The 27,518-nt window shown below is 35.5% G+C and overlaps 1 protein-coding gene across 3 annotated transcripts; it reads right to left on the bottom strand.

The window, feature by feature from the left end:
• Positions 1 to 1,533: 1,533 nt before the first annotated feature.
• Positions 1,534 to 26,293, bottom strand: AASDH (aminoadipate-semialdehyde dehydrogenase). 3 transcript variants are annotated; one of them, XM_090266836.1, is made up of 16 exons: positions 25,808 to 26,293; positions 25,155 to 25,208; positions 23,390 to 23,685; positions 22,185 to 22,305; positions 18,877 to 19,193; positions 16,125 to 16,317; positions 12,736 to 12,977; positions 12,266 to 12,372; positions 11,623 to 11,795; positions 10,988 to 11,180; positions 10,070 to 10,185; positions 8,239 to 9,034; positions 5,726 to 5,889; positions 4,426 to 4,548; positions 3,809 to 3,940; positions 1,534 to 1,992 (listed from the first exon to the last, which is right to left on the bottom strand). In XM_090266836.1, the coding sequence occupies exons 3-16, from the start codon at positions 23,617 to 23,619 to the stop codon at positions 1,603 to 1,605; spliced, it is 3,297 nt and encodes a 1,098-aa protein (XP_090122962.1). In that variant the 5' UTR covers positions 23,620 to 23,685; positions 25,155 to 25,208; positions 25,808 to 26,293; the 3' UTR covers positions 1,534 to 1,602. The 3 variants fall into 3 exon arrangements, with proteins under 3 accessions (XP_090122962.1, XP_090122961.1, XP_090122963.1); XM_090266835.1 differs by lacking the exon at positions 25,155 to 25,208; XM_090266837.1 differs by lacking the exons at positions 25,155 to 25,208; positions 25,808 to 26,293 and adding an exon at positions 23,781 to 23,845.
• Positions 26,294 to 27,518: the final 1,225 nt, after the last annotated feature.

Here is a 27,518-nt window from a genome sequence, read left to right as displayed (position 1 = left end):
TTCTAAGAGGGAAGTTCATAACTATATAGGCCTACCTCAAGAAAGGAAAAATCCCAAATAAACAATCTAACTTTATACCTAAAGGAACTAGAAAAAGAACAAACAAAATTCAGAGTATGTATAAGGAAGGAAATAAACAGAGAATTAAAAAAAAAAAATCAATGAAGAACACAGATGCAAAAATCCTAAACAAAATACTGACAAGTCAAATACAACAATACATTAAAAGGATAATACATCATATTCAAGTGGGGTTCATTCAAGGGACACAAGGATAGTTCAACATATGCAAATCAATCAATGTGATACACCACATGACCAAAATAAGTTACAAATCATATGATCATACCAGTAGAAGCAGAAAAAGCATTTGACAAGATACAACATCCATTTATGACTAAAACACTCAAAATTGGTGTAGAAAGGAAATACCTCCACATGACCCAGCAATCCCTCTTCTGGGTATCTGCCTAAAAAGTCTGCAAACATTCGTAAAGATATACGTACCCCTATGTTCATTGCAGTATGATTCACAATAGCCAAGATGTGGAAACAACCAAAGTGTCTTTTGAAGGATGAATGGATAAAAATGTGGTGCACGCGGTGCTCTGTCTCTCTTCCCCCAGAGCACGCCCACTCAAGTCTTCCTTTGGAGTATACTTTCCGAAGCTCCATGGGCCCTTCGTGGGCCTCTTCAAAGTGCTTCCTTAGCCAGTTTCTTCCCGGGTTCACACTTACTATCTCTAACTTTCTAATAAACTTTCTCTTTTAATTGAAAAAAATGTGGTGCATACACACAATGGAACACTACTCAGCCATAAAAGATGAAATATTGCCATTTGGCCCATCATGGATGGAACTTGAGAGTATTATGCTGAGTGAAATAAGTCAGATAAGAAAAAGATAAGAACCATATGACTTCACTCATGTAGGAAATCAACCAAAAGCAACAAGTGAACAAACCAAACCAACACACAAACTTGGACAGACAACAGAATGGTGGTTACCAGAGTGGAAGGGAGTGGGGGGGGGGTGAAGAGAGTAAAGGGGGTCAAATATATGATAGTGACACAAAGAGACTAGACTTCAGGTGGTGGGCATACAATAGAGTATACAGATGTCATAAAGTTGTACACCTGAAGTTTAATGTTATTAACCAATGTTATCCAAAAAAATTCAATTAAAAAAATTAAAATTACTCAATAAGGAATGTAATTTTAGATGAATAGATCCTACCTTTAAAAATCTTTTGTTATGAATCTCAGTACATGAGTGAACAGGGTATTACCTCAGAGACTAAGTTTTAAGGCACCAAGTATGTTCTGATCTTTTTTCCCAGAGGTCTTCTATAAAAAAAATAAAATAGCTCTAGACTAATTTTTTAAAAGTGCTACTAAATATATTGATGTGTTCTGTTTTACAACTCCTTTTAAAAGTATTTGTTGTTCCTACAGGAAATAAAATATGGTTGTTCTACAATAAAGTGTAATCGACAAGTTTCTTAAAATATAATGTTTATTATAAAATAAGACTATACATATGCTTTATAATGATAAATATTTTCAAACATCTCAGATATATTCTAATAAAGACTATACTTGATTAGTTTTGATTGCTAGCCAATAAATCCAGGCAATAAACATAATTATTTCTACATCCAATAATAAGCATGGATTCCCAGACCACAGGAGAAGAGAACACTTCTCCAGGAAGTTCATATACACTTTGCAATTGTCCACTCTTAGATTCCAATATCCACAGTTTCCCATCAGTCGATGCCGCCGCCAGCAATATTTCATTGCTACGACTGTGGGTATGGAAAACAAATGGTGTTGAATACACCCTTGAGGTAGTTTCAAATTTCCACTGGAGGTGACCTTTCATACTACAACAGTAGATAAAGCAATCGTGGGAACCAAAAAATATTTCTTGCTCTGATGTAGAGGTACATGGGGATGAAAAGATTGGTTCACCGCTAGAGAACTGCCAAACCTGAAGGGTGAAAAGACAAAAATAATTCATTCATCTCATTTCAACCATACTGTATATTAAAGCTTTATGAAGTTCTTAATAAAAATGTAAGAGATGTAGGCTATTGAAGGATAACTACACATAGAAAAAAATGGATATTTCTGAAAAGCAGCACCCTCAGCTTAGACCTCTGTTCTTAAAATCCAGCACAAAATATACCAAGTGTACTTATTAAATGAGTCATTGCTATGCTTAATATTAAATAAAATTAATTTGAACCCCATTCAAGAGTTATTACTAGTATGTTTAGAGACACTGAGTTCAAAAATAAAACTGCACTGAGTTTTCAATGTCTTTTATCAAAAACTGTATCTCACTGTTGTCTCCTAATATAGGGAGAAGGAAGTGGACTGAAAGGAAGAGTTCATGCTCAATAATTTAAATTAAAGCTTTAAAGAAGAAGCCATGAGATGTGTGTCTGACCTGTGGACATACAGTATTCCCTCACTTATCACGGGTATTATGTCCTAGACACCCCCTGCGATAGGTAAAAATCCGTGAGGTATGAACCTTACATTTATTTTAGTATTTATATATATTTTAAGGCTTTATAAACCCTTCCCACACACTTATAAACCATTCCCAGTCCCTTATTAACCTTTCCCACTCCCTTATTAACCTTTTCCACACTTTATGAACACTACTTATGTTCTTAAACATATCCTACACTCTTAAACCTACATAACTTTAACAACATATTGTATATAGTACCACAAAATCCCACAATATAGCAAAAAATCCACAATAAATAATTAAATATAATATTTTTAAAAATCACACAATACAGTGAGGCCGCAATAAGTGAACCGCGATATAGAGATGGACTACTGTATACTATCTGCTTATTTCAAAGCTACTACTAGAGACAAACCTGTTGGCCAATATTTTGAAGAAAAGACACAAGGAGGAAAGGCACAAGCCTAGTAGTGTTTACAAATGCACAGTAACAGCAGCATAATAAAAAACAAAGAATGGGCACATTCATGAAATATGACTTATAATCTCAGTTCTGTCCTTGACTTGGACAGTCACTTTAATCTGTCTAGGGTTCATCCAAATAAACAGGAGTAATAGCATTTGCCTCTTACTTCTTAGTGAGAACTTTGTAAATAAAAACATTATGTGAACAAAATAAAAGATTTCATCAAAAAATGATTGTCACACAGAGCAAAAGAAACTGCTACGCAATGAGGGGTGAATGTAGAATGAGGAGCACACAGAATCTAATCTCGCCATCAGTGGGCTCACTTATGTTGGAGCTAGTGCATTCTCAAGTCCACAAGTAATTGCCCAAACAAAACCCCAGCTGCACTTGTGCCATCAATGATAGTCCTTGGCAGTTACTTAAAGTAAGTGTAGATACTGCTCCCAACAAAAGATCTAATATAACCAGAAGGAGCCTATCCTGCTTATCACAAAGTTGAAGATGGAATCCCCATACAATGGAATTTGGGTCACACAACAGATTTTGGTTTTCATAGAAAAAGCAGGACCTTCTTCAAATTCTCATAGCCTCAACAGAAATTATAATAAAATTGGCTTAAAACTGTAAATTTTTAAAAGTTGGGGGAGGGAGAATAGCATAAGTATAACAATGTTTGGACAGAATCTTTTAAATCTACTATTGCGCCATTTACAATTTAAGAAACCCATAGCCTAACAAAATAGAACTAGTTTTCAACCCAAGCTGCATAATGAGATTAAAAATTTTACTTCAATTGTCATCAACTGCTATTCCTTTGAGAAGGATATATAAAATAGAACTAAGAAATGTTACCTGTTCTCCAAAGTGGGTAAAACAAAGTAAATTCCCATCTACACAGCCAATACAAACATACTGCAGGGAACACCGTGGAGAAGAGAAGAGTGGTTTCCCACAGGGATGTTCCCAAACTCGATTCCCAGTGGCCTGTGTGGGCAAAAAAGTAATTCATAGCATTTCAATCACTCCACTCAATTACCCTGTAGAAAACAAACTAATAAGTCTCCTGGAGGCAAAGCTATAAAAATCAGAAAATGCTCTAATGATATGCATTATAAATGAAGCTAGTATACATATACACAACTATAAATTAACCAATGCTATTTATGTGAGCTAAGATAAAAACCTGCAGTCCAACCAGGCAAGAAATAACTAACACATAATATCTACCCTTAGACCATTCTAATATGAATGAGAAAATTCTGTTAATTTAAAAAATAGGTAAAAGACATGTACAGAACTTAGCTGACTTTACTCATCTTTCTACACTTCACGCCATTCTTAATGAGTTCAATGATAATCTGGACTATATCTTACTGAAACTACCTCTAATTTTAAGAATTGAAAATAAAAATAAAACAACATTAAAGAAAAATAGGTAATAAAATCAATACACATTATTTTATGCCTACAGGATTTACAGCCAGTAAAAGTCCTCCCAGTGTAGCAAAATACAAGTGATGTGGAATCAAGTTCAAACAAGGTGAAGAAAATACAGTTCCGCCACAGTTCAACTTCCAAACACACTTCTTTTCCTGCAAATAAGAAAGTAAATTAATTGGTTTCTGCTGGTGGTTAACAAATTTATATATCCTGTCTATTATATGCTATGTCCATTTAACTAATATAAGTTTTTATTTTTAATATAAAAGTAATACACACTCACTGTGGAGAACCAAGTTTGTATAAAGAAGACCAAGGCCACCAACTATTAACATTCTTGCATTTTCCCTTTGATCTTTTTGGTATAGGTGTACACATACATATTGAGTTTAATATAGCTGAGATCATTCTGAATGTACACTTAAGTGTCTAATTTAGCTCACTTATTTGGTAAAACCTTTAAATACTACTCTAATGCATAATATTTCATATGAACAAAAAATAATTTATTTCTCTACCTTATCAATGGAAATTATTTGGAACTAATTTTTGGAATTATAAATAACCTGAAAACAGACATCAAGGTGCACATATTTGTCCATGTTTCTGATGATTTTACCAGGATTGATTGCTAGAAGAATTTTACTGAATCAAAGGATATGAAATTTTTACCTATGGCCAAATTGTTTTCTTCAGTGATTTCACTAGTTGCAACCTTCCACTCCCCTCATCAGTACTTGTTATCATTCTAATCTTTAATATCATTTGTTTCTCTCATAGTTTTAAATTTGCATTCCTTTGATTATTAAAGGATTGAAACTTTTAAATACATTTACTACCATTTCTTCTTTAAATTCCCTTATTTTTCCTTTTCTTTCTTTATTTTTTTCATGATCTGTATATTGCATTGTGTACCTACCACCCAAAGTCAAATCATCTGGGTCTTCATATTTTTCTTTTTAACTTGTATTTGCTTTTTCTTTCATACTTATTAGTTTTAACTGTCACATTTGTCTCAATTTTTCCCCCAACTTCTTTTAAATTTTGCAATTCTAATTTTTTAAAATTTTTATGTAATCAGGCCTTACTGATATTTTTCTGTGACACTTCTATTTTCAAGATAATAATTCTAAGTTCTTTAAATTTCAAAACGCTGAGTAGCAAATTTATTTGTGAAGATTTGGTAAGGAAGTTAAAAATGTTTAAGATATGACTGTTATTAACTCATTCTTCCCAGGCCACAATGCTAAACTTAACACCTGCTTCCCTAGTCAAGCACACCAGTTTCATACTCTAGCTGTGTACGAGACTGATGAGGTAAATTCTTACATAAATATCCAAAGCATACGCATGCTGGTCATGAGAGCCGAAGTAAAAGAATCCTGTGGTTGGATCCATGGTTGCAGAGCTTTTGACAGCATCCTCAGTAGTAAACGTCCAGTATTTTTCTCCATTATTACTTTTTAGAACATAAACTAACCCATTATAACAGCCTGTTGGGAAACAAAATATAAATGATGAGATTTAGATATGTCACTAGAAAATAGTTTTTTAGCCTAATCATGACAATTTACCTTTGAAGCTCTTCACGTGTACTTAGGCTCTATGTCCAGCTCAGATTTAAATTGCAGCAATGTAAAGCAGAAACCGAACAGTAATCACTTGTGTAAAATACCTATTTAGCAGGTACACCTTATTTTTTAAAAACACTATGAAGTGCTTCCCCACTAAGGAAACGAGGAAGCAGCTGCAGTGGAGAGAGGCTCCGACAGACCTGGACCCCAAGCTTGTCGTGGCTGCCCTTGAGCAAATTACCCGGTGCTGCTAAACCTCAGATTATTTTTCTGCTCAATGTGGATACATCTACTTTGAGGTTTATTATGAAAATTAAGATAAATGCCCAGTGCAAAGAAGGTGTTCAAAAACTGTTAACATTAACAGCCAGCGTTTATTGAGGTTTTACCTTGTGAAGGGTGCTATTCTAAGAATTTTATAACTATTAACTCATTTAATCCTCACAGTGAAGCAAGTGCTATATCTACATTTTATAGATGACAAAACTGAAGCACAAATTAAGTTACTAGGGCAGAACTACTCAGCTAACAAGTGGCAGAGAAGATTCTGAATCTAAGAAATCAAGCTTCAGAGCCTGCGCTCCTAACAGCTACAGCAGACTGCTTTTCCCAAACTGCTGGTATGAATGAGAAGACAGGGCAGGAGTCCCTGACTTGGCGTAGCCAAAAGAACCCAGGTGGAAGCAGGGGTGGTCAAAAGTTCCCTGGAGAAGCTGAATTTGGGCATTGACCCAACACTCTCTAGATGGTTCTTCCTATGGTTTTAACCACTGCTGCTCACTTGAAGCCCAATTTCCAGAACATGTGCTGTGCTGGGTTTTTTTGTTTTGTTTTTTTTCTTCTTGGCAGGTACTGCTGGTAGCAAGAGAGTGGTCTGTTTAGTGATGAAGAGAAATGTTCTACATAGTGAAACACTCCCGGACTCAACGGGGTAATGAAAATTTCTTTCATTTTAGTTCAATTCCAGAAGAAAATCTTGTGACTTTGGGTTAGGCAACGACTTCTTAGATATGACATCAAAAGCATGATCCATAAAAGAAAAAAATGATAAACTGGACCTCATTAAAGTTAGAATTTCTCTTCAAAACACACTACATTAAGAGAATGAAAAAAAAATCTGATAAATATGTATCTAAAACACATAAAGAATTCTAAAAACCCACTAAGAAAACAAATATAGCAATTAAAAAATGGGTAGAAAATCTAAACAGACATTTAATAAGATATTAGATGGCAAATAAGCTCTTTAAAAGAAGCACCTTATTATTCACTAGGGAAATGCAAATTAAAACCACAATATAATATCACTCCATAAGTACCTGAATGACTAAGAGAAGAAAAAAAAAAGAAACCCCAAAAGCCTCATCAATGTGAACTATGGCTGCTGGAGCTTCCCAGAGGCCATGCCACTGCGCCCCTGGTGCCAGCACCGCCGTGCCCTCTCCCAGCACTGGCACTGCTGCACACGCACACCCGTGGAGCTGTGCCCCCAGAACTGGCTTCCCCACATGACCCTAGACCCAGCACCAGACTGGGCACAACAGTGCATCTCATTAAGCCAGTGTGGGTCAGGTTAATGATGTACTTCTAATGAAGAGAATAAAGCAAAAATGATGGTATGCAACCTTGGAAACTAAATCATAAAAGTACTTCATTCCTCCTTTCTCGTTCCTGGATCACTTATTCTGAGGAAAGTTTGCTGCTGTGTTGTGAAGGTATTCGAGCAGCCTGTGGAAAGGTCCACGCGGCAAGAAAATGAAGCTTCCTGCCGAGATCCAAGAAAGAACTAAAGTGCCCTGCTAGCAGCACGTGTTCTAGCCTAAGTCAGGCTCTCAGATGGCTGCAGTCATAAACGATCCTGAGCTGTAACTTCCAGCTAAGCTACTCTAAATTCCTGACCCACAGAAACTGAGATTTAATAAATGTGTTACTCTAAACCATTAAGCTTTGGGATAATTTGTGATGCAGCAACATCTTTTATTTGTTATGCTGATAAGCTCAAGACAAAACTGAAGTCCTAAGAGATTCAGCAACTTGTCAAAGGTCACAGAGCTGGTAACAGCTTTAGAGCCAAGTTCAAACCCAGGGACTCTGACCCCATAGCCCACACTGTGAGAATCAGCACACGGTTAATTATTATTCTTTGACAGCCAAATCCACCATACATAAGTTTTTCTTTTTCTTTTTTTAAAATTTAATTTAGTCCTAACTAGCATTACTGCATGGTAATTAAATATAACTCTATAAACCTCAAATTCAGAAACTTACCTATTACAATAAAATTTCCACACTTAGATACACATGCTGAGGATTCAATTCGATCTCCCAAAATCTGTTCCCATTTCACCTTCCCAGAGTAAAGGTCAAATGCCATCATTCGATGAGAATGGGAGCCAATGTATACAGTTGCAGATGACTTATCAACACCTGGTATTACAAGCAGAGGAGAAGCATCTACACATTTGCCTGTGTCTGACCTCCACCTCTCACGTAACTCCAATCGCTCAGCCCCTATCACAGGTGTTCCATCTCCATGAGCTTTTTCAACACAGGTTAAATCTTTTGACTTCCCAAGAAGAGCTGGAGGACTTAAGCTTTTCACTTTTTGAATATTAGGCTGTGAAATCAAATCAGAAGAATAGGCTGAAGGGCAATGTCCTAACTTAGATAAAAACCTAGTACTATTCAGACACAAAATCTGGCTCCCTCTGTTCAGTGCAATAAAAGCATTTATCTCATTGTCTAAATTTAAAGGCATGACTGACTTCTGATGTAAAGATTTTCCACTGGTTTCCTCTTGATTAATGTCGCTGAATTTTCGTTTTGTGGCACACTTCTTGCTAAATGTCAGATCTTCATCTGGAAACACTGTTTGAAGAATGTGACTGTAAATCTCTAAAATTGAACTGCTAAGAATAATTTCCAGGAGCCCAGGTACTGAAGTGCCAACAAATTTTTCAATTTCGTTGAGGAGCCGTATGGACTTTAAGGAATCTCCACCACTATTTAAGAAGAGTGACTCATCAGGAACCTTCAAAGAATCTTCTGAGAGACTCAGAATAGACTATAGATGAGAGAAGGGAGAAATATGGTGAAATAAAGGCCTAAAACCAAAAGAATTCAACATTTAAAGGTACTATACATGGAGATAATAGTACCTACAGTAATGATATTAACATAAGACACAAAAAAATAAATGCGTTAATAATTAAAATAAATTTTAAAATTATTTTTTTTATAGTAAAGGAAAGCCTCTCTATGCTCCCAATTTTGTCAGAAACTCACTCTATATAACTTCACATTACACTTGCCTTTAGAGTAGTTTTCCTAACCATAAACTAGGGAATGGAATTATAAAAACATTTGATTTACTAATTATAAAGCCCACAAGTTACTAATATCTGATATTTCTGTAATATGGGAATAATATTTACCTTTCTTTGCTTCATTCAAACCAAAATTATTTTCTAAAATTTAAAATGAAGTGGATGAAGGCTCTTATCGAGATATCCTTTATTTTCAGATAAGACTATATACAATTATACCCTCTTTTCAGAACCCCTTAGAAAATGCCACATTTTATCTAAGAAAAATTATATTGACTATGATTGTAATAAAAAAATATATATATATATTTCAAAATAAATGTTAAAAATTATTTGACATATATTGTATAATATATAAATTCCCTAAAGCAGAAACACACATTGTGGCTGAAAGTTCTTCTGGAATAATGATGTAAGCCCTTAAATCACAGATTATGGCATAGCAAGATTTGGCTATTTTCTTAACACTAATAAGAATGTTACTACACTCCATTGGCCCTCTTAGGGAAAAGTTATGTCAAGATAGCTTTTGTCCACTTGTGCCTTTTTTGACTACCTCACTTACAGTAAATTTCTTTATATGGAGTTTAATTTAATCTTACAGTAGAAAACATAACCCTTACCTTAATACAAATTGAATGAACACAGCTATACTTCTTACTAGATAGGCAGCAATAATGTTCTTAGAAAATTTTATCAGACTTATTAGGATGCTATCATTCTCTAAAGATATTAAAATGATCTCTTTACAATGACAATCTTAAAAGTTATACCTTCCACAAATGCTGTAATTTTTCCCAAAGTTCCTCTCTTCCATTGAGTTTATGCTCAGACTTCAAGTTTGTGTAGTTTAAATAAATCTTGTTTAACTCAGAAACATCAATCTTGCCTTAATATAAAGAAGAAATAACTTAAATTTCTGCTCAAACCTTTTCTACCTTTGTTAGTCATAGGAATACACACATTTTTCAGTGTAAATGTTAGGAAACCTATTGAATAGTTTGTCACAGACCATCAATTCTAAACAAAGCCATCCCATGCTACTAAGAATGTAAAGGGTAATAAATATCCTGATAAAGAAAAGAAAAATGGATTAGCTAATGTTTCTATTTAAGGAGTTAAAGAAATGGTACTAGTAACTAAGCAATTATTGCATTTTGAAGCAAATATTAAAGATGAAATTGGGAAGGCAATATAATATGGTAATTTTTTAATTGATTTTTATAGAGAGGAAGTGAGAGAAAGAGAGAGAGAAACACTGATTTGTTGTTCCACTGATGTATGCATTCATTGATTGCTTCATGTTATGTGCCCTAACTGAGGCTGAACTTACAACCTGGGCATATCAGGACGAAACTCTAACTAACTGAGCTACGTGGTCAGGGCCTAAGAGCAAATATTTTGAAGTCAAAACAATCCCAGACAGAATTGAAACTCTACCACTAACCAGCAATGTAACTTTAGAAAAATTACTTAGTCTGTTAAGCTTTACTTTCCACATCTGCAAATGGGAATAATAATATCTCAAGATTTTCTGGAGATAAAATGAGTTAATTATACAAAACATTTAACAGACTGTCTACCACAATATATTCCATATTACTTATAAGGATTTACATGGCCTTTAAACTATTTGTGAATACAATTAGTATCATTTGGCACTAAAACATATCTGCTTTAAATCATTTTACCATGAGATGTGTATGGAAGAGAATCAATCAGCACAAGCTCATCCGGTATTGCATGACTTGGAAGATGTTTCTCCAGTTCTTTAAAGATGTGATCCTTTACTAACTCATTTTTGGACACAATGAACAGAATTAATTTTTCCTGATTATACCATATAACTGCACAGGACTCCACTTGCTGCAGTCCTTCGGTAACCTATGAGAGAGATTATCCCAATTTGCCAGTGAGGACATTTAAAAACAAACTTCCTAAATGCTCAAACTTAGTATGTCTGAAATCAACACAAATTAAATTGTAAAATACACTAGAGATTTTTTAAATTTTTTCTATTACTATTACCAACACATAGGGCTCTTAACATTTTTCAAAAAGAATAGCTTTTATAGTAAAATAAACAAATTAATTCTTAGTTATCGAAACCCATTTTGTCACTTATTTTTTAAAAAAACTATCTCTTCATGCTGGGAATAAAGGGCACACTGAATTTCCATACCTTACTTTGTAATTCATCAATAATACCAAAATCTTAGGCTTAAATGATACTGATAGAAAATCCTAGCACAGAAAACTGGTGGTTGCTGCCTCTAACACATACATATATCAACAGATATTTAGTATTTAATTTTAATAGTTCTACCTGTTGCACAAGTTCAATGTTAAGACGTTTGCCATGACGTTTGATCTGACTGTCCTTTCGTCCCAAGAAAAATAACGCTCCATCCTTCACAGTCACAAAATCTCCTGTGGCTCGCATTGTGCCAAGTGGCACTGTCATTTCACCATCAAGAAAACATACTCTGTTTCTGCCACCTTCACAAGATATAAACACCAATGTAATAAAAAATGAAAATCCATGGAAAACATATTAAAAACCTTCAAATCAGTAATATCGTCAAAAGTGCAGTTACTCAGTTTCAGATTTTTAACATTTATAAGGGGGGCTCACTTTTAAATATTATAAAATTAGATGTAATAACCTCAAGTAAAATAAGAAAAGAATAAAAAATGTTTCTAAAAACATAAATGTGATTTTAAAAATTCTTTGAACACTGATTAAATAGAATTTTGGCTATAAATGTCCAACTTCCTTAGAGTATTAGACATTGTTATTGCTAATAATTATGGTAATTTATTAAATGTTTCATCACTAAGAAGATGAGATTAAAAATTATCATCACTGAAAAGAATACTAGATATAAGAAAAACCAGGAAAAGGATAAAATTAACAATTTTTTCTTGAAAAAAAAAAACACAAACCCAATCAATAAATATACAACAACCTAAATATACTTGGCCATTGCCTTCTTGAATTCTGAAACCATTAGTATCTCTGACTTCAACTACTGTTCCAAGCAGTGGAAATCCCAGTTGGACAGGCAATTCACATCTATGAAAACACAACAACCCAAACCAGAGTTAACATTTTTCACTTGAATAGAATATTTTCCAATGTATTTAAATCACATTATATCAAATGAAGAAATGAAAAGTTTTTGTTATGCTATAATTCACACTACGAAGAGGAACAGGTTAGATGGAAAGGTTATCATGTTATTTGTTGCTGTTTAGTCACAAAAAGTTCCGGCAGGATCTGTAGCGCCATTTATAATAAGAAAGGTTCTGATTCCCAACTTAAAATTATAGATTAAATAGTGTTCTAAAATTATTACCCCAGTGCCTATCGAAAACACTATTAGTGTTAAGATACTGGAAAAATAATTTCTCTCTATTTAGTTATTAAAACTCTTACTTCAAAGTAGAGTTAAGAATATTCTCTGGAATCCTGTAAAAAGTGGCCCAACTCGATACCTCCGTGATACCATAAACATTAAATATTTGTGTTCTATTGCCCTCTTCTCTCCAGCTCCTGAGAACAGTCAGTGATGGAAATGCTTCACCACCAAGGGCTAATACTCGAAGAGAAGTACTGGCTGATAAAACAGTTGACTTGATAAGCTGAGACCCAAATCTTCTAAGCAATGTCGGGGTTGCCTGTGGACACATTAAAAATAATTTATTTTCCCCCTTCATTTCTTTAAAAAGACAAACACTGCAATGATTGGTTCAAAGCTTAACACTGGGAGCTCACAAGGAAATTAAGGCTATATTTATTAAATGGCAAATCATATTTGGAAAACTCCTGAGGCAGCATTATCTTCTGAAAGTGGATTTCAATTTTGCTTTATCAAAAAACTTAAGAAAAATCGTTTCATTATATAGTTGAGACAAAAAGTTTTCAAGATAAAAATGATAAAATCTATAAAATCAATTTACATTCCTTTCTCCGTTATCTCTACGTAAAAAGTATGTAAAAGGGGTAAAAATATGCCTAAGGGGAACAATATGAATAAAGATTTTTAAAAACAGATATAACTGACACACAATAAACTGCACATATTTAAGGTATACAATATAAATTTTAAGATACAGATATACCTTTGAAACCATCATAATCCAAATAAACATATTAATTACCCCTAAAATTACCTATATACCATTGTAATTCTTCCCTCCAACTGAACGCCTTCTCCAGACAAGTGCTATCTATCTTCTGTCACTTCTGATCAGCTGGAATTTTCTAGATTTTGATAAAAATGTAATCAAACAACATGTATTCTCTTTTGATCTGGCTTCTTCCACTCAACATAACTACTTTGTGATTATTCTATGTTGTGTGTATCAACAGTTCATTCCTTTTTGTTTTACTTAGTCTGTTCAGGCTGCTATTAACGAAATACCAGATTGGGTAGATTATAAACAACATGAATTTATTTCTCACAGTTCTGGGAGCCTGGAATTCCAAGATCAGGGTGTCAGCATGCTTGGGTTCTGGTGAGAGCCCTCTTCCAGGCTGTATACTGCCTACTTCTTGCTGGGTCCTCACATGGTAGAAGAGGCACAGCTCTGTGGGATCTCTTTTGCAAGAGCACTGATCCCATTCATAAAGGCTGCATCCTCATGACCGAAGCTCTCCCAAAGGCCCCCTCCTCATACCATCACACTGGGAATTAGGATTTTAACATGAATTTAGGAGTGGGGGATAGATACAAATACTCAGATCATAGGACTTTTTATTGCTCAGTAGTACTCCATTGTATGGCCTACAAATGGCTTTTGCATTTCCATATAAAATTTAGGATCTACTTGTCAATTTCTACCAAAAAAAAGTCTACTAGGATTTTGTTAGGGACAATATTTAATTTATAGGTCAATTTGGAGAGAACTGTAATCTTGATATTATTGAGACTTTTTATCTATAACATAAAATGTCTCTTCATTTATTTAGCTCTTCAATTTCTATCAATATTTTATAGTTTCCACCGTTCAAGTCTTGCTCATTAAATTTATTCATATTTTATTATTCTTATACTATTGTGAATGTAATTATTTTATTATTTTCATTTTGGGGTTTTTCTTTCTATTAGGAGAAATAGTTGATTTTGTATGTTGAGCCTGTATCTTCCAACCTTGCCAGACTTGTTTGTTAGTTCTCATAGTTGCCCCTCTAATTAAAAGACAAATAATACTTTTGTTACCCAGAGTAGGCAAAAAATGCCCAAATATATTTTAGGTTTGTAAGAAGCCAAAAATTGGGCCTTTCTTCCCAAGAATAGAAACTCCTCATTCCTGAAACAAACAGAATAGGTCCTAATTTCCTCAAAAGCTTAGTCCGTTCCATTTTGGGGCCTTTCTCCTCCACAATAACTCAGCATGTTCCATTTTTTTCCAATTTTCAGAACTTTAGTAGCACGTATTCTGTTTAAGCTTCTATGATCCTTGCTTAATATCAAATTATATTTGGGTAAGGTTATTTGTAAATAAAATCTGTACAGGGACCTCTTTTTAAATACACACACACACACACAAACAGATGCTTGATGACTTACATATCATTTGATAAAACATTTGACTTTGGAAGGAAAAGATGAACCCTGACAACAAAGTTAAAATTCACTATAAGACAAAACATGTGTTTCATACAAAGGAAAGAATAACCTATTGGCTTCTGTACTTCCTTACTCAAGGTCAAATGTGATCTGCTGATAATATTCCAAAATAAGTATTGTGAGTTAAATAAAATCACCATGAAACTACATGCAAAATTTACTCTGTTCTGGGAGTAAGTGAGTGTGTGTCACACACTTAGTGTGTGTCAGTTTCTCAGAAGGAACAATGACACTAAAAAAGTTAAAAACCACTGCTAAAGTAAATATATTTGAGATTGTGCTGAAACATTAACCAAGGATGTTGGAATTAAAAAGGTATCGTTCATTGACTTAGCATAGAAGGAAAGTCTCCTGGTTCCTTTGGTAACTATTACTCAAATCTATTAAGGCACTTCGCAAACATTTCCTGAAAAATACGTTCCTTTTACCCAGATTCACAAAATGACTCACCAACAGACATGTTTATATATATATATGAATTGAGTATAGCAATATGGGCTGCTAGGTATCAATGGATATGAATTATCATCTGTTGGTGAGTCATTCTGTGAATGTACATATATATATTATTTATTCATTTATTTTTGAGGATGAAAATCACATTGCCAAAAAAACAAAGTCAGTATAAAAATTTTGTCTTTGGGGCAGAAATTTAACATCCTCTTGAGTCTCATTATACTATATGTAAACCTGGTGTTTTTAGTTTATCATGATATGCATATAATTTTATTATTTCTCTCTAGTATCTAACTACTTACAATTAACATCTTAAGGCTGTGTACCAGTAACATAATTTTAAATTTTTTTAAATGCTAAACTTAAAATGTATTTCTGTAGGTTAATATACTAATGTAAAAATTAGAAAATCTAAATTTTAATTCAATTGTAATTTAACTGACTCAAGTTTTTAGTGTGAAATACAATAAACTTAAACTCTTAAGACAGGAAAGGCAGCATATCTCAACAGATCTGAGTGAAAGTCAAGTTCCTCTAGTTATTATAGTATATACAAAATGCACAATAAAATAATTTTCTAGGCAGAATTAACTGATTTTTTTTTTTTACATTCTCAAACAAAAAAAAGTGAGACCATCAGGAGGCAGCCTTTGATAATCTAACTTGATTATCATTAATACACTGTAAAGAAGTGCAGCAATAAGAACCAAACATTTCATTTGCTCCTAACATGTACCTGCAAAATAGTCACTTTGTGATGGGAAAAGAGAACAGCAGCTAATTTTGATGGGAGCACTTTGACAGAGGTTGGTATAATAAGCAAAAAGGCACCACTTGATAGAGCAACAAATATTTCCACAACTGAAGGATCAAAGGTCAGAGGTGAAGCCAGAAACAAAACATCTTCTTGTGTGATTTCAAAAAGTACCCTAAGGTAAAACAGAATGCAGTTATGAGAAATGTCTAACATTTGGTAAGCACATATCCTAACAAAGAATTTATGACAAGTTTTTGGATTCAGGCCAGATTTTTATTCTTTTCTCTTAAGATTAACCAAAAAAGTGCTATTAATTCTAGAACTCTTTTTATAAATGTAAGGATTAAAAGCTAATTAAAGCGTCCTGCTGGTGTGGCTCAGTGGATTGAGCACCAGCCTGCAAACCCAAGGGTGGCCTGTTTGATTCCCGGTCAGGGCACATGCCTGTGTTGTGGGCCAGGTCCCCGGTTGGGGGCGCATGAGAAACAACCACACATTGATGTTTCTCTCCCTTACCCTCTGTCTCAAATAAATAAATAAATAAATAAATAAAGTCTTTTTTTAAAAAAGCTAATTAAAGCAATATACACTTTTTAGCATGACATCTGTGATAGCTTTCTGATATGTCACCTTGGCTGGACTGAACTAGTCCCTAGAATTCCCTTTCCAGTGTGTTTTCCATAGGGGAGAAGACAAGGATATTCTCTCTTAAAAGCTAGAAGACAGAAGGGAGGCAGTTGCATTTGGTAGCACATACACCTTTGCCCAGTTATTCAATCAAACACTTTTCTAGGTGCTGCTGTGAAGGGATTTTTATAATGATTAAAGTCCCTAACCAGCTGACTTTAATCAAAAGAGAGCTCATACTTGGTTGACTGGATTTGGTCAGTTGGATGGCCTTTAAGCGAATGTTTAGGTCTTTTCTGAAGAGACTCCAAAATAATAGCAGAGTCTGCAATTACTCTCCCTACCCTGTGGACCTTCTTTCCTAACTTGCAAGTCCATTTGGTTCCAGCCTGCTCAAGACCATCCTTTTCTGATTGTCTACCCTACGGACTTCAGTGTTACTTGGCCAGCCCCCACAACTGTAAACCAATTAATTCCTTGTAGTAAATCTCTGATATATCCTTCTGGTTCTTCTTTTCTGGTAGGAATCTGGACTTAGTCTATCCTACTTATTCAGTGATGCTTAATAGAGACCTCTGAATCCATTTTCCCAATATCCAGCATTTTCCCTTTTAGTTAAAGAGCAGGAAAGAATACATAGTTAGGATAATACAGAGCATGAATGGTCATTGTTCAGCTTATGGCACTACTTTGATTTGAACACATAAAACCCAATCTATCTAAAAGTAGAGATCACCTTAACTTCAAAGTGGGGACCCGTTCAGAACCCAAGAGCTGGTATGATTCTTTTAAGCTGAAGACATTTTGAGTTCAACAGATGCAGAAAAAAAGCCTTCTTTGAGGATCCCTTATGTGACTAACAGCAGCAACTTCTGGGAAATGAGGTTGCCTTAAATTCCCTCTTCAGAGTGACTTTTACTTCCAGCCAAGAGGATAGAGAGTCGTCGTTGGCAGCCGTCCGTCTCGAGAGACGATGGTGTAGCTTCTTAAGAGTCTATCTGCACCACCGAGAATGGCTGTGCAGTCCGACTCGGGAGTGACACGGTATCTGTCTCCTCCCGTATTGAATCGACATCTTGTGATGACGCTGGAGTGTCCTCTCCAGTGAAGCTGAAGCTACAGAGCCTGGGCAGGGTGATAAGGAGGGTCTGCTGCTGCCCATGCAGCAGACCCCCCCTCTCTTCGCAGCTGAAGGATCCAAGGGAAAGACGGAGTCAATACAGCTTGGCTTCAGGTGCGCCGCAGGAGTTGCCGGTATTGACTACAACGTCAAACCGCCTTAGGGACTCCGGCTCCGGATTTTCTGTCGGGGTTTACTCCCTTAGCCTTTCCCCTGAAGAGGTATGCCGCAAGGCAGCGGAGGTTTTTTTGGAGTCAGAGTTTTCCTTCTCTGATGTGCCCTGACTGGAAGATTGAACCAGCGACACTTAGCTCGCAGGCCCACGCTCAATCCACTGAGCCAAACCAGCCAGGATAGAGAGTAAACCTACCATAATCCCCTCTGCAGGGGTTTTATGGCCCTGAAGCAGGAAAGTGATTCTCACCTCCACAAACAAACATTATCACAGTTTCTTATCTCTCTGTCTTTTCTAAAGAAGCTTATTTGTTCTTCCCACAGGAGCCTTTTCTTCCCCTCCCTTTTCCCTACCAAATTAGGTATATGAGCCTTCTAATTTTAACCTTTTTATGATGGAGTTGAGAACATGCTACACCATAATATACTGCTCTGGCATATTGACTATTTTCAGTTAAAGGCACTTGAAAAACAATCTGATCTTTCTTTTTTTCCCATAAAATAGGAGCTGAAAGTCCCATGCGAAAGACATCCTCCCTATACCAGAAGGAAAGTAACATTCTTAAGGATTAGAAGTTGAGACTCAAGAGAATTCTATACAAACAGACCTTGTTAAAATAATTCTTATCTTCCCTTAGCCTACAACATAGTTACTTTTTTACAAATGACTTTGTTCAAGCTGATATAAAGCAAGCACAGGCTTTGCCATCTCTTTGAGTCTTCATTATGAAGGGTCATCACATAAAATTTGTATGGTTGAACAATGCGGGGTTACAAGTGGTGAAAAAGGATTCTAATGATAGAACTTACCGAAAATGCTGGATGTTTGGCACTATACATGCATGAGGGACTCTGACGATCTTAGGTGTCCCCGTGGTACCTGATGTATGGAGAACGTAGGCTAAACAATGCTTTAGCCTCACATCCACGTGATCGTCTGACTTTCCTTCACTGCTGGTCTCAGAATTCATGCTGTTTGCTATCTTTTCTTTTTCATACTTCTTTCGATCATTTAGTGTCCAGCTCACCTCAACATTTTTCCAGTGAAGTCTGAAGAGTACTAGGTCATTATGTTCTACTGTAAATGTATCAGAGTTCAATAAAGTTTCATAGGAAGATTTGAATTTCTGTTCAATGAAGAACAAAATTTTCCAATATGTTGAGACATTTCTTTTTACATAGAAGTAATAAGAAGTGTTCATTTACTTATTCATTATGGCTTTTTAATTAATTAATTTATTTATTTAGAGAACTTACTATACACCCAGGGATTAAAAATAAATTGGAATAAACTTATTCTTGGAGGCAAGAATAAACTGCAGTCCTAACTTTCAAAATAAAGACATATAAAAACACACAACTGCATTACAATGTGGGAAGTGTGACAATGAAATATGCCAAAAATGTTCATAGGAACAGAGGAGGCTGAACTTAACTGCCTAGGTCAGAGATTGCTTCTTCATATGTAATATTTGTGTTTATAAGCAGCTATTCTCCAAATAAAGAAGAGGGGTACTTCAGGCAAAGAGCCAATACAGAGTATAAGACCCAAGAAAACTGGTGTTGTGGAGATTAAGCATTCTAACAAGCTGCAGAATTGGAGAAGGGGAAGAAGGTGAGTACTGCTGTTAACAGGAGATGCTAATCCTTAATAACTTTGCATACTAGACACTAAGGAGTTTACACCTTAACCAATAAGGAATGGGACCCAATTAAAGGTGGCAACCGCACAGACTAGACTTTACTCTGTCAAGACTCTGATAAGTGAGAGCCATTTAATGAACTGTTTGCAATAATTCAGATATGCTATATGGGCCTGAATTAATGTGTTGTAACCAGAGTGGTCTATGAGCAAAGAATCAATAGGGCTTGGTAACTTTCTGGATATAGAGTGAGCCCAAGAAGATTTTGAGTTTCTAGGTCAGGTATTTGGTAAAGACAGATCAATAAAGAAGTAAATTCCCATGAAAAGATGCTAAATTCAGTTTGTACATGTCCAAAGTGAGGTTTCTTTGAATATAGCTTTTTATTTTGATAAAAAAACAACTTAATGAAATATAACTTAAGTTTTCACTCATTGCAAATAAGAAAAAGATCAAAACCCAGAAGCCTATGGTGCTTTCTGTTTATTTGGTGTGTATATATTATGAATTGGGTGTGAAGTGGCCAGTAATATTCAAACAATTAAGGGACTACATATTCTAAAGACTTAGATCAGGCCTGGCTGGTGTGGCTCAGTGGATTGAATGTTGACTTGTGAACCAAAGGGTAGCCAGTTCGATTCCCAGTCAGGGCACATGCCTGGGTTGCAGGCCAGGTCCCCAGTTGAAGGCATGTGAGAGGCAACCACACATTGATGTTTTTCTCCCTCTCTTTCTCCCTCCCTTCCCCTCTCTCTAAAAATAAGTAAAATCTTGAAAAAAAAAAAGAACATCTAAACATTCAAAAAAAATCACCTGCCATTAAAATTTCTCTATTTCTACTAGGTTACATTTACTTCACTTAGGACAATATCACACTATGTAGACCTTACAGGTTTGGCAGTATTAACCTTTTCTCTCCAACTAAATTATAAACAGTTGGAGGGCAAGAATCATGTCTTAGGCTTCTTTCACATACTAATGCCTTCCCAAATGAACTGACTCTAAAACAGGGTTTCTTGATCTCAACTCAAATATTTTGGACAGATAAATCTTTCAGGGGACCAGATAAATTTTTGAGGGGAGCTATCTGGATCCTTGTAGGATTTTTAAATGACCTCTATCCATTGGGTACCAGTAGCACACCACTGCTGTCACTACAATAAAAACACACAACATCCCCAGCTGAGAACCAATGCTGGGCACAAAGTATACACTTAGTAAATATGCCCCCATTGCTCCTGTGCTAAGTGAAGGAAGAACACTTATACCATCATCAAAGTCATGGAACAGGAAGTAAGGAACTTTCAATGGGGTTTTGCTATGTGCTCAACTCATTCCTCTAAGCGGTTATTTAATTCTCACACCCAACCACCTCTTCTATAAAACTTTCACCAAAGTTAAGAAAAATGAATGTCACTCCCCCATTTTAGTTTTGTTTACATCAACTAAGAATAATCAGTTTGAGCAAAAGAGAAAATTTTAGCCAAACACTAATATATGTTTATTCAAAAAATATTTATTAACCAAACGAATACTTTAGTTGTCTGGAGGCTTTACTCAAATACCCATGATTTTCTAGGATGTCCTCATCTACCTCAAGCTCTTGATATTTCTTATTGTTATATATACAGATAGAGATGCACAACACATAGACAAACATAGGTGAAATGCATTTAGGTTACCCCCAAAATATGTAAGTTTGGATAAGAAATGGGCAAAAACAAAGTAATTGAATATACCTACTATAATGTTTTTCCTTTCTCTTTGGCAAAACAGTATTTTATAAACATGAAATAAAGAAATAATAATGCAATATAGGCTGCATCTTGCTGAATATGTAATACCAATGCCTGTCCCTAAAGCAGTGTTTCTTGGCTAGATCCTCGGTTGGCAGTCAAAAAACTTTAAAATATAATAAATTTGATTTTTCAGAATGATTTGATTTAAGTATCAATCTCTTTTTCAAAAACTAAGTTTGCTTATAATACTTTAATGGTTCTGACCACTATAAATTGCCATAAATATATAAAAATGAAAGTTTCAAGCATTATAAAATTTTCCTAGTATAACACAAACAACTTTGGAAAGAGAAAAGAAATTCAAAACAATGCACAATACATCATTATAAAGCTAGAAGATATGTTCATGCCATAGAGAAGTGTTTCTCAACAGGCTGTTGGGGGTGGAGGGCACTTCCAGCAGACATTAGGTAATGTCTAGGGCCAATTTTGGTTGTCAGAATTGGGGGTGCTACTGGCATGTGGTGGCTGGAGACCAGAGATGTTGCTGAACATTCTATAATAGACAGGGCACTTCTCAGAAAAAAACCATTACTCAACTTTGAATGTCGATAATGCTGAGACTGAGAAGCCCTGCAGAGTTAGTAAATTTAGAAATCAAGAGGGGGTTATGGGGAGACCCTTCAATTGAAAGATAAATGTAACACATACAGAACACTTAAATATATACACTTACATTAATTAGCTGTTTTTCAACAAGGATATACTTTAGATTACATTTTTCCAGAAAATGAGTTGATAATGCTGGTGGTGAATCTGGGTCAACGGGAGCATAGGCAGCAGGGACTTGGAGGATTCTAAAGAAACGAAGTATACAGTTAGCATACAATATATGTTGAAAATTAATCTTCAAGCATTTCTATTTCTCTAAGTACTTTACTATTGACTTTATCAGAAATTCCTAATGTGTTTATTGACACATTTCTGTTTATAAATAGTTAGTTTTATCTAACTCTTAAAACTGAATATCCTGAATGTTTACTATGTTAAATTCTCATTACTTAACACAGAGAAATCTATGATTTTTTAAAAAAGGTAATGTATTACAGTGAAATAAACTAGGTTAAGTGACTACTACTAAAATACCAAACAGGTAGCAGACTCTTACTTACTCATCGATGTAGACTAACATAAAATAACCTGAATATCCACATGCAATTTATTAGTGTGCAGAGAGAGTCTATTAATCTGCATACTAAAAAGACATATTTCACGCAAACCAGTATACCTTAAAAGGGAAGTGCACTTTAATGAAAAATGTTTTAACTATTTTTGTCTTACATTTATATAATTAACCTACTAAGATACATACTTGGGGATGAAAATCAAGTTCTCTAATTCTTTACGGCTTTTACTTACTGCAGAACCCTAATATAGAAATCACTATATGACAATAATATTCTAGAACTTAAATAATTGAACATTTTGCAAATATCTGTTTGAATTAGTATCTTCCTTAATTCATATCTCAATTTTTAGGGAGCATTATCCAAAACTCTTAATTACTTATCATTCACTTAGGAATACCTGATACTTAAGACTTCACTCTTAAAGGAAAAAAATATAGACATAGTATTTGTGAAATACTTGTAACAGAATTTATGACTTTTCCTTTGGCAGACAAATGATGCCCTTATGCTTTGGAGATATTTAAATGTTCTACTATTAGTGAATACTTATAGTCTCTCCTAAATACGCTCAGATTAATTAATTTAAAATAATCCTAGGGGAAATATGACCTCCTTTAGCCACTCTAGAATATACTAAGCAATACAGAAAAATCCAACAGTAAAGAGGACAATAACCTGCAATATATTCTATGTATTAAAGAATTATAAAGTAGGTTAAAAATATCAAAATTTTAGTTCTAAAACATATTACCCTAAAATCCAAGAGGGTAAGTTTATCCCAGGATGGCAGTAGAGACCAATTTCTCGAATTCCTTGAAAGTCACAGTGTAATAGCAGAAAATCTGATAATTCTGCAGCAGCATTAACCAGAATCTTGTAGGTATAATAAACTGGAGGTTGGTTGTTACATTCATCAAAACATACAGCTATTTTATTGGAATAAATGGAGGCAGCCTTATGCACCAATTCCTGAAGAGTCATTTCACTGAAGATTATCTAAGCATCACTGGTAGGAGAAGTGTTATGGCGACAGGGGTTTCAGGGAGCCTGGTAGAGGGAGAAGGAGAAAGAACTTTCTATACAGTCACTCCTCACAAAAAAACTATATCAAAGGCATACAACTAATGAATCTCTGAACTTACGAATTGTCTATGGTAACTTTGCTGCAAAAAATCATGTTGAAAATTAATGATACAATCATCCTAATGCAGGGTCAAAGCTGTAAGAAAATTTGGGATGGGAGTGGTATACACAGATGAGGATGAAAACAGGTAGAAATGTACAAGTCTCTCTCAATTGACCAGTGTAAAAAATAAATAAATAAATAAATAAATATAAACAACAATAAAACCAAATTTAAGGCACCATATGCTTTTTTTTTTCTTCAGTATTATTACAAATTGATACAGATCAAGTGGTTAAAACCTATACAGTGACTTTGAAAAGACTAATGGAAATAAAGTCTGTGTTTAGGAAATGAACTTAGGAGAAAACAAAATCAACCTATGATAGAAAAAAGAAATTCTACCCACAATCTATCCATTTTTAGTCTACTGTATATAAACTGTGCTAATTACTATTTAGTATAATATTTTACAAAGGTCACATCAAGTCATTTAATAATTGTTAAGACGTAAGCTACTTACACTCTATTTGATATTTAAATTGCCAATAACTTTACTTAAATTTAGACTCTAAATGTAGTACTACAACTCAATAAAACACCATATCAGTACAATATTCTCTGGCTTCTCAATGCAGATTAAATAAAAAGATTTGAAACTATTTCATCAAAAAAATTTTAGGGATTACTAATTTTTAAAAACCTCAAAAATAGTAGTATTTACTTGACGGTACAGGTGATTTTTTGAACCCTACATTCGAGATTTCAAGGCAAGTAAGATTTTAATTATTCGTTTAAAAATTTTTTCATACTTATTTGAATTGATTTCCCTACTGATTTGAAATAATTTACATACATGTCATTTATTATCAATTAAAGGACATTAATAAAACATTCCTACAGAAAGCAAGATGAACCTGTAACTGCTGAGACCCATAAGGTTAGGAAATGTTATGATTTCTAAATATAAAGTTATGATATCTAAATAGAAGGTAACTTTAGTACTTATAGCATTCTATTTAGTAAGCATTTCTACAAATACTAGTTATTTTGTGATGCACAAGATAAAAATTTTAAGCTTCCCTCATACATACAAATGATCATTGTAAAGTAAGAGGAAGACTTCCCATAGCATGCACTAAAATTATGGGGAATGACCTCTTTGCAAGAAACAGTGCAGAAGGATACCGTCTGCTACTCTCTGCCGAATATAAATAACATACTGCCTACACTATATAATGTATTATACTAGAGCATTTTTACAAACATTTGTAGTCTATGTGCAAAAAAATGCATTTTTAATGTCTCAATTAAAGATAATCTACTCAATATATTATACCCCCAAAATCACTTAATATCAAAGGAAGGGCATGATTATAAAATGAATTATTACTTTTTAAATGCCATTTTAGCCCTGGCCAGGGGGCTCAGTTGTTGCAGCATCCTCCTGTACACCAAAAGTTTGCGGGTTCAGTCCTCGGTTGGGTGCCCATTCGATTGGATGCCCATTTGGGAGGAAAAGTCTCTCCTGTCTCTCACCTATCTCCACCTCTCCCCTCTCTCCCCTCCTCCTTCTCTAAAATCAATAAACATATCCTCAGGTGAGGATTTTTTTTTAATGCCATTTTTATGACAAATTACAACACTCACCACACAAATCTATACACTTAAAATGTTTTTCTACTTTTGAGTTTCCCAGTGGTTGCCACAGAGTATTAAGGCAAAAATCTATTCTTGTTTAAGGTCATTTTCATTAACTAAATCAAATACATTCTCTCCAACAAAGAATACTATACTTATTGGATGCCCAAACATTTCTTGGATCTTTCAAGGAAAAAAAAAAAAAGCAAAATCTGGTAAACAGCTTTTATAAGTAATGAGATCATTAAGTTTAAGATATTATTTTACAACTGCAGAAGCTGCTATTTAGTCATCACAGGAATGTCAACAATTTCTCTTGCTTTGGGGATTCTCCCAAGGTACTGGCTATTTGAAAGACAGTTATCTAGACACTCTTTTCCTGTATCCACCAGCTCCTTAACTTACATTATCCGTTACGTTTAATAACAATGCACTTTAGAGCTTCCAAAACAGTTTTTCATTTGCTCTTCGAAACCAGCTAGCAGGTAGGCGGGGTAGGATTATTTCCAAAGAAGGGGCAGGAGATCCAAAGCTCGGTGACTCGGGGGAGATCACACAGGTCGGTTTAGTCTTCGCATGCCACTAGCCCGCCAGACACCACCGATTCAAATCAGAGGCCAAGCGGTCGCTAAGCTGGGCCACCCTGTGTGCAGCCAGCCCCAGGCCTGGTGGTACCTTGCCTCCTTCACACAAGCTCCTGCCGAACTCCACCTCCTGCCACCACCCTCTCTGAAAGGCCTTGCGGGGTGGGCGGGAGGTCTGAGCCTCTCCAAACCTCCTGGCAGCCCACCCAAGACTCCTAGTCACACACAGCGAAAACGCAGTCACCCAGAAGGCCTTAAAGACAGGCCCCCGCGCCTCCAGCCGGGGTTTAGGAAGCTCCTGCTCTCTGGGAAATCTTTCGAGTCGCTGCGTTGACGTCATCGCGAGCGACCCGGGGCAGGCGGTGTCGCCCCGCCCCCTCCCGAAGCCACGGAGCCAGCCTGGTAGAGGAGGCGATGGCGTTTCGGCGCAGAGCTCGCAGCCCAGACACCCGTTGTGGTCGTGCTGGGTTTTGGACAGGTTTACGAGGACTTTGGAACTTACTGGCTTGAAGCCATACCCGTTCATACTTGTCAAGAAACTCTGGGCAAGATACTTAAATTCTGATTCGCGATATTCCTAGATGTGACGAAAGATGAAATCGCTGTGAAATGCGTGAGGGCGTAAATGTCACGCGTTTGACTTTTTCTCAGAACTTGCCCTAGGCTTCAGCGATCAAACCTGCAAATGAAATCCCTGTCGTAATGAGGCTGACATTTTAATTAGAAGAGACGGATTTAAACGATAACTGAGAACATTTCAGCTTTCAGCAGGAGCTATAAGGCAAATAAAGATTTGAGGGAGACGCAGATAACCTATACACACCTATAATAATCTGTTTCCAAGAGAGTTACTATAGTTTGAGACATGTTAATTACTACAAATGTCAAGGGCGATAATAGCGATATTTTGAAGCTACTGTGAGGTAGCAGACAGAACGTTATGAGGGTTTTCTGATTCAGCTAGGGTGGCGGGGAGAGAACTGAGAAGGCAGCCCAGCAGGGACGATACATGAAAAACGCATAGGATGTTCTGGTGTCGTTGGGTGTTGCTGGTAAGAAACTAGCAGCAAGCCAAGTCACTTAAACTATCTTGTCTTTTGGAGGAGGGAGGGCAAAGGTTGGGGGTGGGAAAGGTCTCTCTGGTGTAACTTATCTTTGTTTCTATATTTGGAAATGGGTACTGTGAACCTGAGGACTAAGGGCTCCTGGTGACTAACTGGGCTCAAATTAAAATAACAGTAATAATAATAATGGTAGGAGTAGTAGTAGTAAATTAAAAGTCAGAGCTTAGCAGCCATTTCTGCACAGGAGCCTCTCACCCAAACTATGCTTCCTGGAAGAGCCTCTGTGCTGGACTGCCTGATTCCACGCTGAAATGCCTGCCTGCACCATGTTTCTGCCATCTGAACCAGGTCTCCAGTTTCTGAAGTCCTATTTCAACCAATAGGACTGAGGCTTTCCCCATTCAATCAAAATTGCACAGCTCTGACCAACTAGATTGGCTCCATTCTGATGAATATGGTGCCTTTGGA

The sequence above is a fragment of the Furipterus horrens genome, unplaced genomic scaffold (genome assembly GCF_987537825.1).
Source record: "Furipterus horrens unplaced genomic scaffold, mFurHor1.1.pri manual_scaffold_2, whole genome shotgun sequence".
In the NCBI taxonomy this organism is placed as follows: domain Eukaryota; kingdom Metazoa; phylum Chordata; class Mammalia; order Chiroptera; family Furipteridae; genus Furipterus; species Furipterus horrens.
This window is presented reverse-complemented; position numbering and strand designations above follow the sequence as displayed.